The sequence below is a fragment of the Hyperolius riggenbachi genome, chromosome 4 (genome assembly GCF_040937935.1).
Source record: "Hyperolius riggenbachi isolate aHypRig1 chromosome 4, aHypRig1.pri, whole genome shotgun sequence".
NCBI classification, from domain to species: domain Eukaryota; kingdom Metazoa; phylum Chordata; class Amphibia; order Anura; family Hyperoliidae; genus Hyperolius; species Hyperolius riggenbachi.
In genome coordinates this window covers 300,133,946-300,147,710 of record NC_090649.1, presented here as the reverse complement: position 1 = coordinate 300,147,710, position 13,765 = coordinate 300,133,946, and the positions used below count along the sequence as shown (strand labels likewise).

At 38.6% G+C, this 13,765-nt stretch overlaps 1 protein-coding gene across 16 annotated transcripts in view; it reads left to right on the top strand.

The window, feature by feature from the left end:
* The window catches only part of EPB41L2 (erythrocyte membrane protein band 4.1 like 2), a 278,051-nt gene that overhangs the window by 247,293 nt on the left and 16,993 nt on the right, over nucleotides 1-13,765 (top strand). For 13 of the 16 annotated variants that reach the window (XM_068231559.1, XM_068231555.1, XM_068231551.1 and 10 more), the window contains 4 exons: nucleotides 3,126-3,221; nucleotides 7,668-7,748; nucleotides 9,633-9,662; nucleotides 11,986-12,103. In XM_068231559.1, the coding sequence (XP_068087660.1) occupies nucleotides 3,126-3,221; nucleotides 7,668-7,748; nucleotides 9,633-9,662; nucleotides 11,986-12,096 (318 nt within the window). In that variant the 3' untranslated portion in view covers nucleotides 12,097-12,103. The remainder of the gene's footprint in view (nucleotides 1-3,125; nucleotides 3,222-7,667; nucleotides 7,749-9,632; nucleotides 9,663-11,985; nucleotides 12,104-13,765) is intronic. The other 3 variants (XM_068231549.1, XM_068231557.1, XM_068231561.1) reach the window with 1 other exon arrangement.

Sequence of the window (13,765 nt, the reverse complement as noted above, 5' to 3'; positions counted from 1 at the left end):
GAAAATGTAAGGGAAACTCTGACAGTGCTGACTTCTAAAGCATATATTAATAGTTCAGGTAAACAATGGATCGGTGTCAATCGTCTACCTGCTTGCTACCTCTCAAAACTCTATATTAGATCATATTTTAGCTGAGATCGCCTCTATCGCTCTCACCATAGCGATGAGTCAACACAAATGTCGTTTATGTACCAGACTGCTCAGCTCACTAAAATAACCAGCTTTTCCTAATTATTGTTCCGTCAATAAAAATGAATGAACATTGCCTTAATTTTCAATAGATTGTTGATAATTTGATTTCTTTATATAATTTAACATCTACCGTAATCTATTTAAACAATGTATAATAGCGTATGAATTCTGGGCACTCCCACTTTGGACCCAGTACTATCTGTATCCATCTGACATCAGACATAGATTCCAGAGATCTCTAAATCCCCACCTGAACGTCATCTAATATCCCTACTGTGTATTCATTACACATGCTGGGGCCGGTTTAGCCAGAAGTCTGTTAGCCTACCAATATTTAGTTTCACATCTTTTATAATTGTTGGAGGATGCTGAAGCAGTCTGGGAAGTCTGAGAGAACATCCAGTCTCTGGAGAGAGAGTGATTTTGCTGGGACTCGAGATCAAAGAGATTCAGACTTCAGATTACTGTCGCCTGGCAGGGATTGGGAAACTATTCCTGGGGTGACCGTTCTGGGTAGAGGCTCCACAGGCATGTCACTAACCTTGTGACTATCAACGTTTTTTGTCAATCTAGAGGATGGTGGAGGGATGATGATCAGAGGGGGATCTTTTGACAACATACCAAATGCACACATTAGTCTCTTGTCTAAAGCGGTCTTTACCAGCTGCCTCGACCAAGTTTAATCAAAAGCATGTGCGAACCTCCAGAGTGCTTGCTAATTAACCACTTTCTGACCAATGCCAGCATCGCACCAGTCACAGAAGGCCATGTTTCCAAATGGCTCACAATATTATTTCTCCACAAACAAAAGCACATATTCATTCATTAGTTTTATCAAGCGTCTATTCCCCTAAGAGTTGTGGGTAGAAATCCACAACAACATTAGAGAGAACATGCAACCCAGTTTCCAAAAAAGTTGTATTTTGTGTTTCATATTTCAACATTTATAGTTAACTGAAAATAGTACAAAGACAGCACACAAATACTTTTTTTTTCATATGTATGCTCATTTTGAAATGTTATGCTTTCAACACGTTTAAGAAAATTGGGATAAACACACAGATCATTTTATTTCCTAATGTGTCAAACAGCTGTTGACAGGTCTGGACTGCAAGCAGTCCACTTTTAACTTCCAGACACTTCTACTGTGGGGTCATGTTGTTGTAATACATAGCAAATTACAGTACAGCATTATCTGACTGAAATTTGCAAGGCCTACCCTGAAAAAGGTGTCTGCATGGTAGCATATTTTGCTTTTCATAAATATGTTAATTATCACTACTGGTGCCTTCCCAGCTATGCAAACTACCACTCCATGCAAACTAATACACCCATATACCATTGTGAATTCTGGGTTTGAACTACGCACTAACATGCTTGATATTTTCTATATTCTTAATGGGCCTGAAGATGTGGCATTCATGTACCTATGACCAATTAAAGTTAATAATTAGATTTTTTAAAGACGGTGTTTGTAAATGTCATGTCTGGAAAAGTATACTGAAATATTGCTGAAAGCAGTCTATGCTTTCTTGAATTTTTCAATATTCACCCGTCACAAATGTTTTAGGCCGATAGCTAGACCTCTGTGCCGGTGCTCACCTCCTGCAGGTACACCACTCCTGCACAACCACAGTACATTAGCACAAATGGAGATGGCACACAAATGGCTTCAGTAAAGAACTGTATTGGATAGCATGCAGAGGCACACATATGACATGTTTTGGGCGGAGCCCTTCCTCAGGTCACCTGCATGCTATCCAATAGAGTTCTTTACTGAAGCCATTTGTGTGCCGTCTCCATTTGTGCTAATGTACTATGCTTTCTTGAATAACTGCTCTCAAAGATGATTTTCTTATGTTTGATGGGTTAATATAACTACACAAGTATCAGTTACTTCTTTACCCAAGCTTGCAATGCACAGCATGTTAGGATTCCTATTCAGCTCCCAGCTGTGTACCTGCCATAAGGTTATTACTGTATATGGCTTTTCAGCTGAAAGAAATGGCCATGACTTATTTCAAGCTGAGCTTGACTCATTCACTTTTGGTAAGAACGTTCTGAAATGTTCCTTGATTGGCACTGAAGCCATTATATACTGTTATACACAATAGTGTATCATCAGTTGGAATTGGTAAGCATCTTGCGATAGCTATCATTGCGAACAAGATTTTAAGGAACTGTAGTTGGAAAAATAAAATTTTATTTTCAAAAATGCAAATATATTATAAGCCACAGTTCTACTCCATTACTAACTCCAATTGACTGTACACTGTACCGATATGGCATAATTACATATACATATCTACTTTAATGTAAAATTTATTTTTAACCATGCCTCATTCTTCCTGGGTATGAAGGGCAGGAAATAATGGCATCATTTGTGTGCTGGAAGTGTTGCATGTGGCATCAGTGATCTAAAGCTGTAACTATATGACTCTTAGAGAGGTATGTCTTTCTGTACAGATGTACTTGTTTGTCTGTACAGTACATTTCATTTTAGATTGGCAAGTGATGAGCTGTTCGTTACTTTTGTGGGTTTTATGCAACAAATCTGAACAAACCTGTGCAATGTATTATTTATGATACATCAATATTGTGTATCATACAGAATGTAGGACAGGAAACCTAGCCTGCGGTTACTCAGGAAACGGCTTACATTGTAGCTTAGTAGAACTTATAGCAAAGTTGTAAAATCATATTTTATTTAATTTTTTTTGTCACGTCTGTGTCCTCTGCAGTGTTTCTTGGCTGTGAACTTGTCCCTATTTGCAATCGTACAGAAATGTGTTCTTTTAAGTAAATCTGGTGAAAAATGAGAACTACATATAGGAGAAATATAAACCTCTGACTAAAGGAAGTCTTTACCTAATTATATACAGTTGATCTAAAGATTGACTTACCATTCTTTTCTTTTTCCCTTGCGCACAAAGTTTGAAGGCAGCGGGGATGAACCTGGAATATTTTTGAGTGCACAAACCATTACATCGGACTCTGTTCAAACCACCACCACTACACACATCACCAAGGTAAATTTGCATGCATATGGGTTTGCATTCCAGTGACACTGAAGCATAAAAAAAACTTATGATATGAATTGTATGTGTAGTACAGATAATTAATAGAACATTTGTAGCAAATAAGTATCATATTTTTATTTTCAGGTGTATAGCTTTTTCTATAACATTACATCATTCTCTAATATTTGCAGTTTACACACTACACTCTGTATTTTGAACTATGAAACAGAGCAGAACTAATGAACCTTTGAACTTCTCTGCAGTAAAATCTTATCTGAAGTTTTCTTTCATAGTTTCTTTGATGTATAAGTGCTTCAGAAAATAGCATTGCTCTCTGACTAAATTAGTCTGAGAGCTCAGAGAGGCGATTTTGCATGGCTAACAAGTGAAGTTTCTTGACTCTTCCTCTACTGGAAACCATACGAGACTCATATCTGTGCTACTAATGTTCTATTTCTTAGCTGTACTACACATACAATTTATTATATCATAAGTTTATTTTTACTTAAGGTTTATTTTAATTCTTATACTAAATAACTGGCAGATGCACTACCTACTAAAGTGTACTTTCCTTTGTAATGCTTAGCCAAGCAGGTTGTGCTGCACCATTTCTTTAACATGTGAAAAAACCCCAAAATATGCACTAATGCTTAGCAGAAGGTGCAGTTTTTTTGGACAATCTTTTCTCTAAGTACAATAGGTCTTTTATAATACCAAAACATAAATCTACAAGCATATTAGACCTTTTCCACACAAAAGTAATGAATAATTCATTGACTTACATTACCTCTGCATGCAGTAGAATCTCTATGCTGTTTCTCTGGGCATGATCCTTTACTCTGTATGAACTGTTTGATATATGATTTTGTGTTTTGGTTCACTGGTTTGTGAATTACATTTTACAGTCACTGTTAGCTCTGTGATACATTTTTCTACCTTATTTTTGACAAGGCAATAACGTGATTTTCACTTTTTTCAAATTCACCTTTCGACCCCGGGTTCAACATTGAAGTGGCTCTGACAGAGCTTTAGAAATGATTAATGAGTTAGTACATTATTCATAAATTGTGTGGAAGAGGTCTATTAGTATGGTTTTAGATGGTTTTATCATTGTTTTTGTGTTACAGTAAAGACCTATTGTACTTAAAGCGGTATAAAACCCTGAAATAATATTCAATAAAAACATGTTTTCCTACTTTTTATATGCCATACGGTTATTATATTTGCATTTGTGCATAAGTATTATTATTATTCATTTAGAAATTACAAGTTCACAAAAGTACAAAGTTTTGCTTTGAGAGCTGACTTTGCATTTTATTCATAACTGGTTTTATTCATTGTGTATTGAAGGCAGAAATGCTTTGAGTGTCTGTCTGTGTCCAGGAGCTTCTGCACAGTCAGAGAATGTCACATTCCTCACTTGATACAATTTATTCAACACAAGATAACCTTATCGCCACTTCAGATGACTCCAGATTTCTCTGCACTGAACTTTGAAGACCTGTGTGTAACCCTTTGAATGCTGTTCTAAAAGAAAAAAAAATGCTGGTTGTATATAATATGCTGTAAATAATAATTTTTTTAGAACACAGAAGAAATGCTGGGTTTCATTCCGCTTTAAAGGAAACCTACAACAAAATGTGCTGCCCCATGATATACTTACCCAGGGCTTCCTCCAGCCCCTTGCAGCCGACATGTCCCTTGCAGCATCTCTGCTTGCAGCCGCTGGGCCGGGGTCCCCGCCGGTGCAGAGGCCGACCCCATGGTCGGCCTTACTGCGGCTGCGCCGCTGTCAATCAAGTCCACGTTGTCATCAGTGTACTGCGCAGGCGCAGAAGTACTGCGGACAACGTGGACTTGATTGACAATGGCGCTCGCACAGGCACAGTAGAGGCGGTCGGCTTCTGCACCGGCAGGGACCCCGTGCCAGTGGCTGCGAGGGACAGGTCAGCTGGAGGAAGCCCCGGGTAAGTATATCATGGGGCAGCACATTTTGCTTGAGGTTTCCTTTAACGGAGGGTGCCATTTTTTTGGGCTGTTCTCGGTCACATATGAGTCTGTATCAATATGCTGATTTGAGGGGCTGATGGTTATTCACAGGGTGTTCTCCATTCATGTGAGGTTCCAGCACAACCCAGTGTGCATGGCGATGCCCAATGTGATGCAATGTAACACATTGCATAACAGACAATGTGACCAGGATTGTCTGCTGCTGAAGTCAGCTAAACAAATAATTCCATTTTGGAGGTAACACTACTCCTTATCCTTACTGTAACATTAAACATAAGCTTTGCAATAAACGTAACACTAAGCGTATCTCTTATACTATTAACTATTGGTTACCTGAACCCTGACACTATCCTTATGGTTTGATTTAACCTTGCTGTGTTGAAAAAGAAAAAGAAACTCTTAAAAAGAACCAGAGACGAAGCACCCTCATGTATTTTACCATATATATCAGTGGGAACATTAGAGAAATACCTACTCTGCTCTTTCATTCTTCACTGCTCAGCTTGCTTCTTATCAGCCCTGATAGAATCCCCGACTGAGCATTCAGTCTGGCTTTGCTCAGGAATCATTATAGCTGAGTAATTATAGCAGAGCCAGAGGGGGACAGGCTTGGGCTTGAAAAGACATCAGAGAAGACAGACTCCGCTATGATTCCTGAGCAAAGCCAGACTGAATGCTCAGTCAGGGATTTTATCAGGGCTGGTAACAAGCAGGCTGAGCAGTGAAGAATCAAACCGAGAGCAGGGTAGGTGTTTTCTCTAATGTTCCCACTGATATATATGGTAAAATACATGAGGGTGCTTTGTCTCTGGTTCACTGTACAAAAGTGTAAAGGCCGTAAACAAAAATGAACCGTGCGAGGATGTCCACTCTAGTGACAAATATCAGAAATCAAGATTGTATCATTAGAGGGCACCTTTTAGTATACATCAAACGCCAGATCTCGTTACAGAATTAATATAATGTATATGTCTGGAATAATTAACCCTTATGGTGCACACGCATCCAATTATGCTAATCGATAACCAATTTTACCACCTCCACGTGATAGGAGGGCCAACAGATTTTGTATATTATGAACCGATTGTGTAAGTAATCTCTCATACTGCATTGAAGTGGTAAATTTGGCCTAACATTGACCAATAAAAATTGGATGTGTGGATGACAGACTTTAGACTGCAGCTGACTTCTATAGGAGTTTCTGTGTTTCCCCAACCATCAGCCATGGGTGTCTAAAGGTATCTCAGTATAAAACTACTTCTACCTTCCTCCAACATCTGTAGGTGTTTTATTTCCTCACATACCTTAGCCATGGACATTTAAAGACATTTAGCACAACGTTTTGGATCAGTGCCATCTGTCTACTTGGCTTTAGATATGCAAATAATTTCAAATGTATGCAGAATTATGAAAATGTTACTGCAAACCTATGCAGCTTGAAAATGGGCCAATCAAATGCTTCTGCTGCAAAAGTTGATTAGTCAATTTTACGATACATTTTCATAATAATTTGCATCATCCTACTGTATATCATATGTATATCATATATGTATATCATGTATTATGTATATCATAATCAGAATTCTCAAACGTCACATTTTTTTTTTCTTTTCTTTTGCCACACCGTTACTATACCAAACGGACTAATGTGAACTTTGGTACATGTAGATTTTGGCAAGACATTTAATAAACACAGTTCAAACATAACTGGCACTGGTGTGTAGCATATATAATTCTTATAATAGCAAGTTACATGGGCTTCACAAAACCAAACTGCCTATAGCCTTCAGCTTGCTGACTAAGGCCCAGTGCACACCAAAACCGCTAGCAGATCCGCAATACGCTAGCGGTTTTGGGAGCTGATTTCAGAGCGATTCTAGGTATGTTTAGAGAGGTTTTCTAAACATACCTAGCGGTTTTGGGTGCGTTTTTGTGTAGCAGATTACACATATTGTTACAGTAAAAGCTGTTACTGAACAGCTACTGTAACAAAAATGCCTGGCAAACCGCTCTGAAGTAGCGTTTTTCAGAGCGGTTTGCGTTTTTCCTATACTTTACATTGAGGACGAAACGCTTCCGAAATCCGCAAACGCGCAGCAGGAGGCGCGTTTGCGGCTTGGCAAAAACCGCAAACCGCCGGTGTGCACCATCCCATTGCAATACATTAGACAAGCGTTTTTATAGGCGGATGCGGCCGGCGGATCGCTCCAAAAACCGCTCGGTGTGCACTGGGCCTAAATGACAGTTGTGCAATGCTACAATTGTTTGTGAATACGTTCAGAAATATCACATATTGTCAATGAGGAGCAGGTGGGGGCTGTTGTGTATCGATTTTTTTTTTTTCATGGTTTTGATTAATTGAAAATTATCCATGCATTATGGCCATCAATTGTGTAACAGTATGTTTTGCATGCTAATTGTAGTTATTAATTTGTTTCTTTCTAGACTGGGAGAGGTGGAATATCTGAAACAAGAATTGAAAAACGCATTGTTATTAGTGGAGATGCTGACATTGACCATGATGAGGTAGGTTTCATCTTGGAACTACAGAGAGTGGAAACCATGGTAAAATGAGATGCTTAGAAGTTACTACTACATTTTCATTTTTTTTCTCCTCTTTTGCATTGTCAGTTTCTTCTGGGTTTCATAAAAGGGATGTTTTTACAAGCAGGCTATCTCATTACTACTAAAAGAATAAAAAACATGAATGCTGAAACCAATGGCATTGGTAGTTTTTGGTGGCTTGTTGTTTTTTATTTATTTATTTTTTATTTTTTTTTACAGTTATGATATGGCTTGGGACTGGAGGTTACTAGCAAGTTTCAGCAACGTGTGTCTCAGCATGCAGTATTCAAGGGTATCAGACGGTGCATAGACAGCATTGTCTGATGGACACACTGCTGCACAGCACTGCGTTCTGACAACGCACTGCTTCACGCATTTTGATTGCACATACATATGTGTGTGTGTGTGTGTATATGTATGTATATATGTGTGTGTATATATATATATATATATATATATATATATATATATATATATATATATATATATATATATATATAATTTTGGGGGGAATACGACTGACTCCTTTGCTGTCACTGTATATACCTCACTAGATCGAACTCAGTATAGAACATCCTTTGCTTCTTGTGGTGTATATTATGTTGTGTATTTCAGATGAGAAAGCCATTCCAACAATAAAAGTTCAGGAGAAAAGTTAATAGAATCGGGGCTTAGGTGTTTTGACTTCACTCTAACTGTACAATTTGCAGGCAACATGGCTAGAGATAAGTGTAGCCATGTGTACCATACAAACTTGTCTAGCTGCCGCAACAGGATCTAAGTTATTGAGATTAGTATATACCGGTCATTCACTATACTGCTGCAATTCTTCCAATTTGTGGCGTTCTTCCAATCCAGGTAATCGATCAGTTTACACTCTAAAAGTATGTTTATGGATCGGCTCTTTGGATGTGAAGAACATTGAGACAAGACACTGCATGTATGGTACACATGCCTACAATCCACTACACCTACACTACTGAATGTCTGTCAGTTGAAGCAAACCTGAAGTGAGGAAACTCACTTCCAGTTCGATACACAGATAATTAGGTGGAAGGATTTGGATACTATAAAGTCTTTCCCGGTCCTCAGTCCGTCCTGCCCCATCCTTGGTTAAAGTTAATCGACCTGCTAGGTCTTTCTTGCTCCTTGGGAAGCCTTCAGAACTACTTGAGTCCCTGAATAGTTCCAAAGACAAGTGCATCTATACTGCACCTGCGCAAGCCTTGACTTATCTGTGCACAGTACCGATGCGCTTGTCTTTGGAACTACTCTGGGACGCAAGTAGCTCTGAAGACTAACCGGAAAGTACCAAAGAACCATTCGACTCAACAGGTCGAATAACTTCAACCAGGAAAGGCTTTAAAGAGGCACTTAAGCCAGGGAGAAAAGAGTTTTACTCACCTGGGGCGTCTACCAGCCCCCTGCAACCTTCCCGCGCACTCGCAGACATTCATAGATCCTCCGGTCCCCCCGCCGCCAGCTACTTTCGTTCTGCCGACAGGCCCTGCCACGTGTTGTCTTCTTGCAGGACGCTATTGCAGACAGGAACGCAAAGACACGTGGCTAGGCTTGCACAGGCACAGTGAGCCTGTGGGCCAAAAACGAACCTAGCTGGCGGCGGGGACAGGAGGATCCGCTAGTGACTGCGAGGGTACAGGATGGCTGCAGGGGGCTGGTAGGTGAGTAAAACTGATTTTTTTTTTTTTTTTTTTTTTTAATTTCTTTAAGGCTTAATTATCCCTTTAATTACATTGGGTGGAAATTTATGGATAAAGTGTTTGACGGGATCATTTTTCAAGATCGTGTGTGCTTATTCATTTTTTGTTTTTGTGTTTGCTACAGAAGCCTACAGAGCCTGAAGAAATTGGACAGGTGTTAATTATAAGCACTGATTTGGTGTTATGATATTAATGTAGAGTTGTTCTCATTATCTCCCTACATTGGATATAATTGTTTAATTTCAATGAAGGGAGTTGGTCACTTTTAGCTTTCTTCCCACCGAATTTACGTTTCACTCTTTGTTTTTATTCTATGTCATCACTATTATCTCTGTCAAAATAATAGTGGAAAGGATCAGGAAGCAAGAAACCATTACATTCTAAGCTACTATGATGTAGTCCTAAGCTGACTGTAGGCTTCCCTACACTCAGTCCTTACTATACGAACACCAATAATGACCATGTGGGAAGCACAGTGGCCATTCTTCCATTTTATTATGCAGCCTAGTGGTCCTTAAGATCGCTAAACATATAATGCATTAAGGGACCCTCTGTTTAAGAATCATAAAAAGACACAACTCAATCCTGGTTTACAGCTTTGCACAGAGATGATAGTGAGAATTCCTTATTCATTCTACTCTTTATTTCTTCACTGCACTTTTTTTTTTAGAGTGGGCAAAACATAGTAGTAAAATTGGGCAAAGCACCAAGTATGAAAACCTATTATACTGTTGTTTATACAAAGGGCAATCTAAAAGTTAATGCATAAGAGATAATTTTAGCTATTACTCTGTTCTTTTAGTTCCCTCCTGCTTTAGTACACTTTTCATATCAATGCGCTAGAGTGCATACATGCAAAAGCGGACAGGGTAAATTTGGGCGTCGGTTGAAGATGCTAGTAGGATATCGGCAGCACTGCCGATATTCTGCTAAGGCCTTTCTACCTTCTTCTAACTCTAATTCTTTCCCTAGCTACTCTTAAAACTAGCTATACTGGGAACCCTATGCCTAACACTACCCAGCCTCTCTTTTATGTCTGACACCCAAATTACCTGCTTCACTCTACTGCCTTTATATCCTCAGAATAAAATACTTTCTCCTGGCTACCAAACTCCAGTTAGGCACTGAATGTTTTCAATGCAAGCAAATTTTTTGAGAAAACACAATCGGGTGAGTGGGGTAGATGCCTTGTTAGTTGAAACCCAGGAGAACAGATGGCAGTCTGAGAAAAGTGTGGCTGAACATGTTTTTGCGAAGCAACAGTATTCCTTTTTTCAGTATTCCCTCACTTTTCTTGCTTGATAGAATCTTGGAGCATAGAAGCACCCTCCTAATCACTAAAAAGTCGCTCTCCTGCTGAAATAACAAAGGATTTTCCTTGGCTGGGTAGTTTGCAAGCATCCACACTAGACTTTTTGGTCGTCTTTATGTTTCCTTGATCAGTGATTTTGTCCACAGTAGCATTTGGGAACCTTATGTTTTTGGGATGGTATAGGGGATACTCGGGTAAGATGGATTTGTTTTTCAGGTACCTTGTGGTCTTCTCTCACAGTATCCATGTGCAGTAACATTAAGACAGGATTTATGCAACAATGCTAACTGATATGCCACAGCATACGTTGCAGTGTGCTGCATAGTCACTCATACCTCTATCTAATGGGCACTGCTGACTTTTTGGTGTGTAATGGAGATTGAGCAGTGAAATTCCCTGTGCCACTTTACTATGGTATAATATGCTGGGCATCAACACTCAGTGTTTGAGTCCTATATCAGCATGAATGATATGAGGTCACGTGTCTTTCACAGAGAAATGCTTTATCAATTCCGTTTTTCTCAATTTATAAACTATAAGTGCTTGTTCACACTATAGGCTTTTTTTTTTTTAGAGCTGTCGATTTTGGAAATTGCCCTAAAAGTGCTTGAGCAATGATTTTTAATGTGAGTGTTCATACTTGAGTGTTAAGCTTTCTGTTAAATCGCTGTACCTGCACCATTTTCTGAGCATTTGCCATTTAATAAAAAGTATAGGGAAATCGCAAAGCGCTTGAAAAAGCACTTCAAATTGCAATTTTCTGAGAGCTTTCATGAATAAATTGTATTTATTCATTTCCGGGTCAAAGAAAAAATACATCACTCTGCAAAAGGGCTTAGAAAAGCGCTTCTAAAAGTATACTTCTAAGCGCAAATTGCAGGGAAAAACTCTTCAAAAATCACTGTATAAATCAATCAGCGCTTGCGATAGCGCTGGCGATTTGTAGTGGGAGGAAGGCCTAAACAAACGCTATGATTTATCTTTTTTAACTATGTAATAGAATAAGAAGCAACATATTTAGTGTATTCAAATATAACATAAAAGTATATGTTCACTGGAGGTGGGACAAAATAATAACTTTTTGAATGCCCTTTGTGACAGTAGGCCTCATGAAGGTATTTTTCACAAACTGTTGTGCTGAGTCATGTCATTGTTTTTTACTTAGGCATTAGCACAAGCAATAAAGGAAGCCAAAGAGCAACATCCTGACATGTCTATTACTCGTGTGGTTGTCCACAAAGAGACTGAGGTTGCAGAAGAAGAGGATGAGAACTAATTGCAAGGTAAGAAGTAGTTGGGCTTGCATCAAAAACACTTAACAACCCTACAAAGACCAGATTTGAAATGAGCAATATGTAGGGATGTCGGCACACAGAATGCAGACTTATCCTCATTGTATATGCTACTAAGCTTTATTTAAGTTTGTTTTATCTCTCTCTTTGCGAGTATGTAAATAGGGATTTGACGAGAGTTAAACAGTCTAGCCACCCACTATCTATTTTGGTCTATGGTACACAGCCAAATCCCACACCAATCGGTCACTAATGAAGAATAACCCACCTCTTTATCTCTAGCTGGCATAACACTGTTAGTAAAGGAGTGTTTACGTGTACTTTGATAGGGAACACTCAGTACATTCAGGAATCCAGTTGTCGTTACCCACAATACCTGTAATTAACATATCAATCTTAGGTGGACTTTTTTTCTTTCTTTCTTTCTTTCTTTCTTTCTTTCTTTCTTTCTTTCTTTCTTTCTTTCTTTCTTTCTTTCTTTCTTTCTTTCTTTCTTTCTTTCTTTCTTTCTTTCTTTGCTACTTCTTTTAGAGCATGTAGAATCAGTTAACCTATTACTTATTTTTTAATTATTATATTTTATATTATTATTAGTTTTTCGATAATGAATAGTTATAAAGAAGTGTGTGGTTTTGTCTTTGCAATTACCAGTAGGTGGCAGCAAAGTATGCATTATCAGTAGTATGCTTTGGTATGTTGTATTTTGTAAGAAAACGAATGCATATTCAATATGCCAAATGCCAACATATATCAGATTGAAGCCTTTTATATTCAGTATATACTGTTGCTTATAAAATGTGTGTATGTGTAAATATATATCATGATAAATGTATGCAAAATACCAAAGTTATGGAAAACTACAAGTCAACAATCTGTCTTTTGTGTGTGCTATATCAGACCTAAAAGTGCTCTACTGAAAGAATAGTGAAGTACAGTATTGTCTTTTAAATACTGCTGGATTACAGCACACCTGTACTTCTAATATTTAAAGTTATTTAGTATTTAGAAAGCAGTGACCTCCTCTACAGCGCTTTTACAGAGCATATAATATAGTCTTATCACTAACTTGTCCCTCAGAGGAGCTCACAATCTAATCCCTAACATAGTCATATGTCCATCATAGTCTAGGGCAAATTTAGGGGAAGCCAATTAACTTATCTGTATTATTTGGAGATGTGGGAGGAAACCAGAGTAACTGGAGGAAATTGGAAGAATATACAAACTCTGTGCAAATAGTGCCCTGGCCAGGATTCAAACTGGGAACCCAGTGTTGCTCTCCCCACCCTCTTTGCCGTCATTCACTTGATCTGCTGATAGCTATTGCTGGTCTTTTTTTCAGCCTTCTGTGCAAAACATGGCTGTGTTCTTCCACTATATACATGGGGTTTGCAGGAGTGGCCTTTACAAATAATTAGAAAAAATCCAAACCTTCTACAGTCATCACAGATGGTTAACTGACTCTCTGCCACCTTTTAATTTGGCCCTTTTTAACCACTTGAGGACCGTGGGCTTTACCCCCCTTAAGGACCAGGCACTTTTTTTCCATTCAGACCACTGCAGCTTTCACGGTTTATTGCTCGCTCATACAACCTACCACCTAAATGAATTTTGGCTCCTTTTCTTGTCACTAATAAAGCTTTCTTTTGGTGCTAT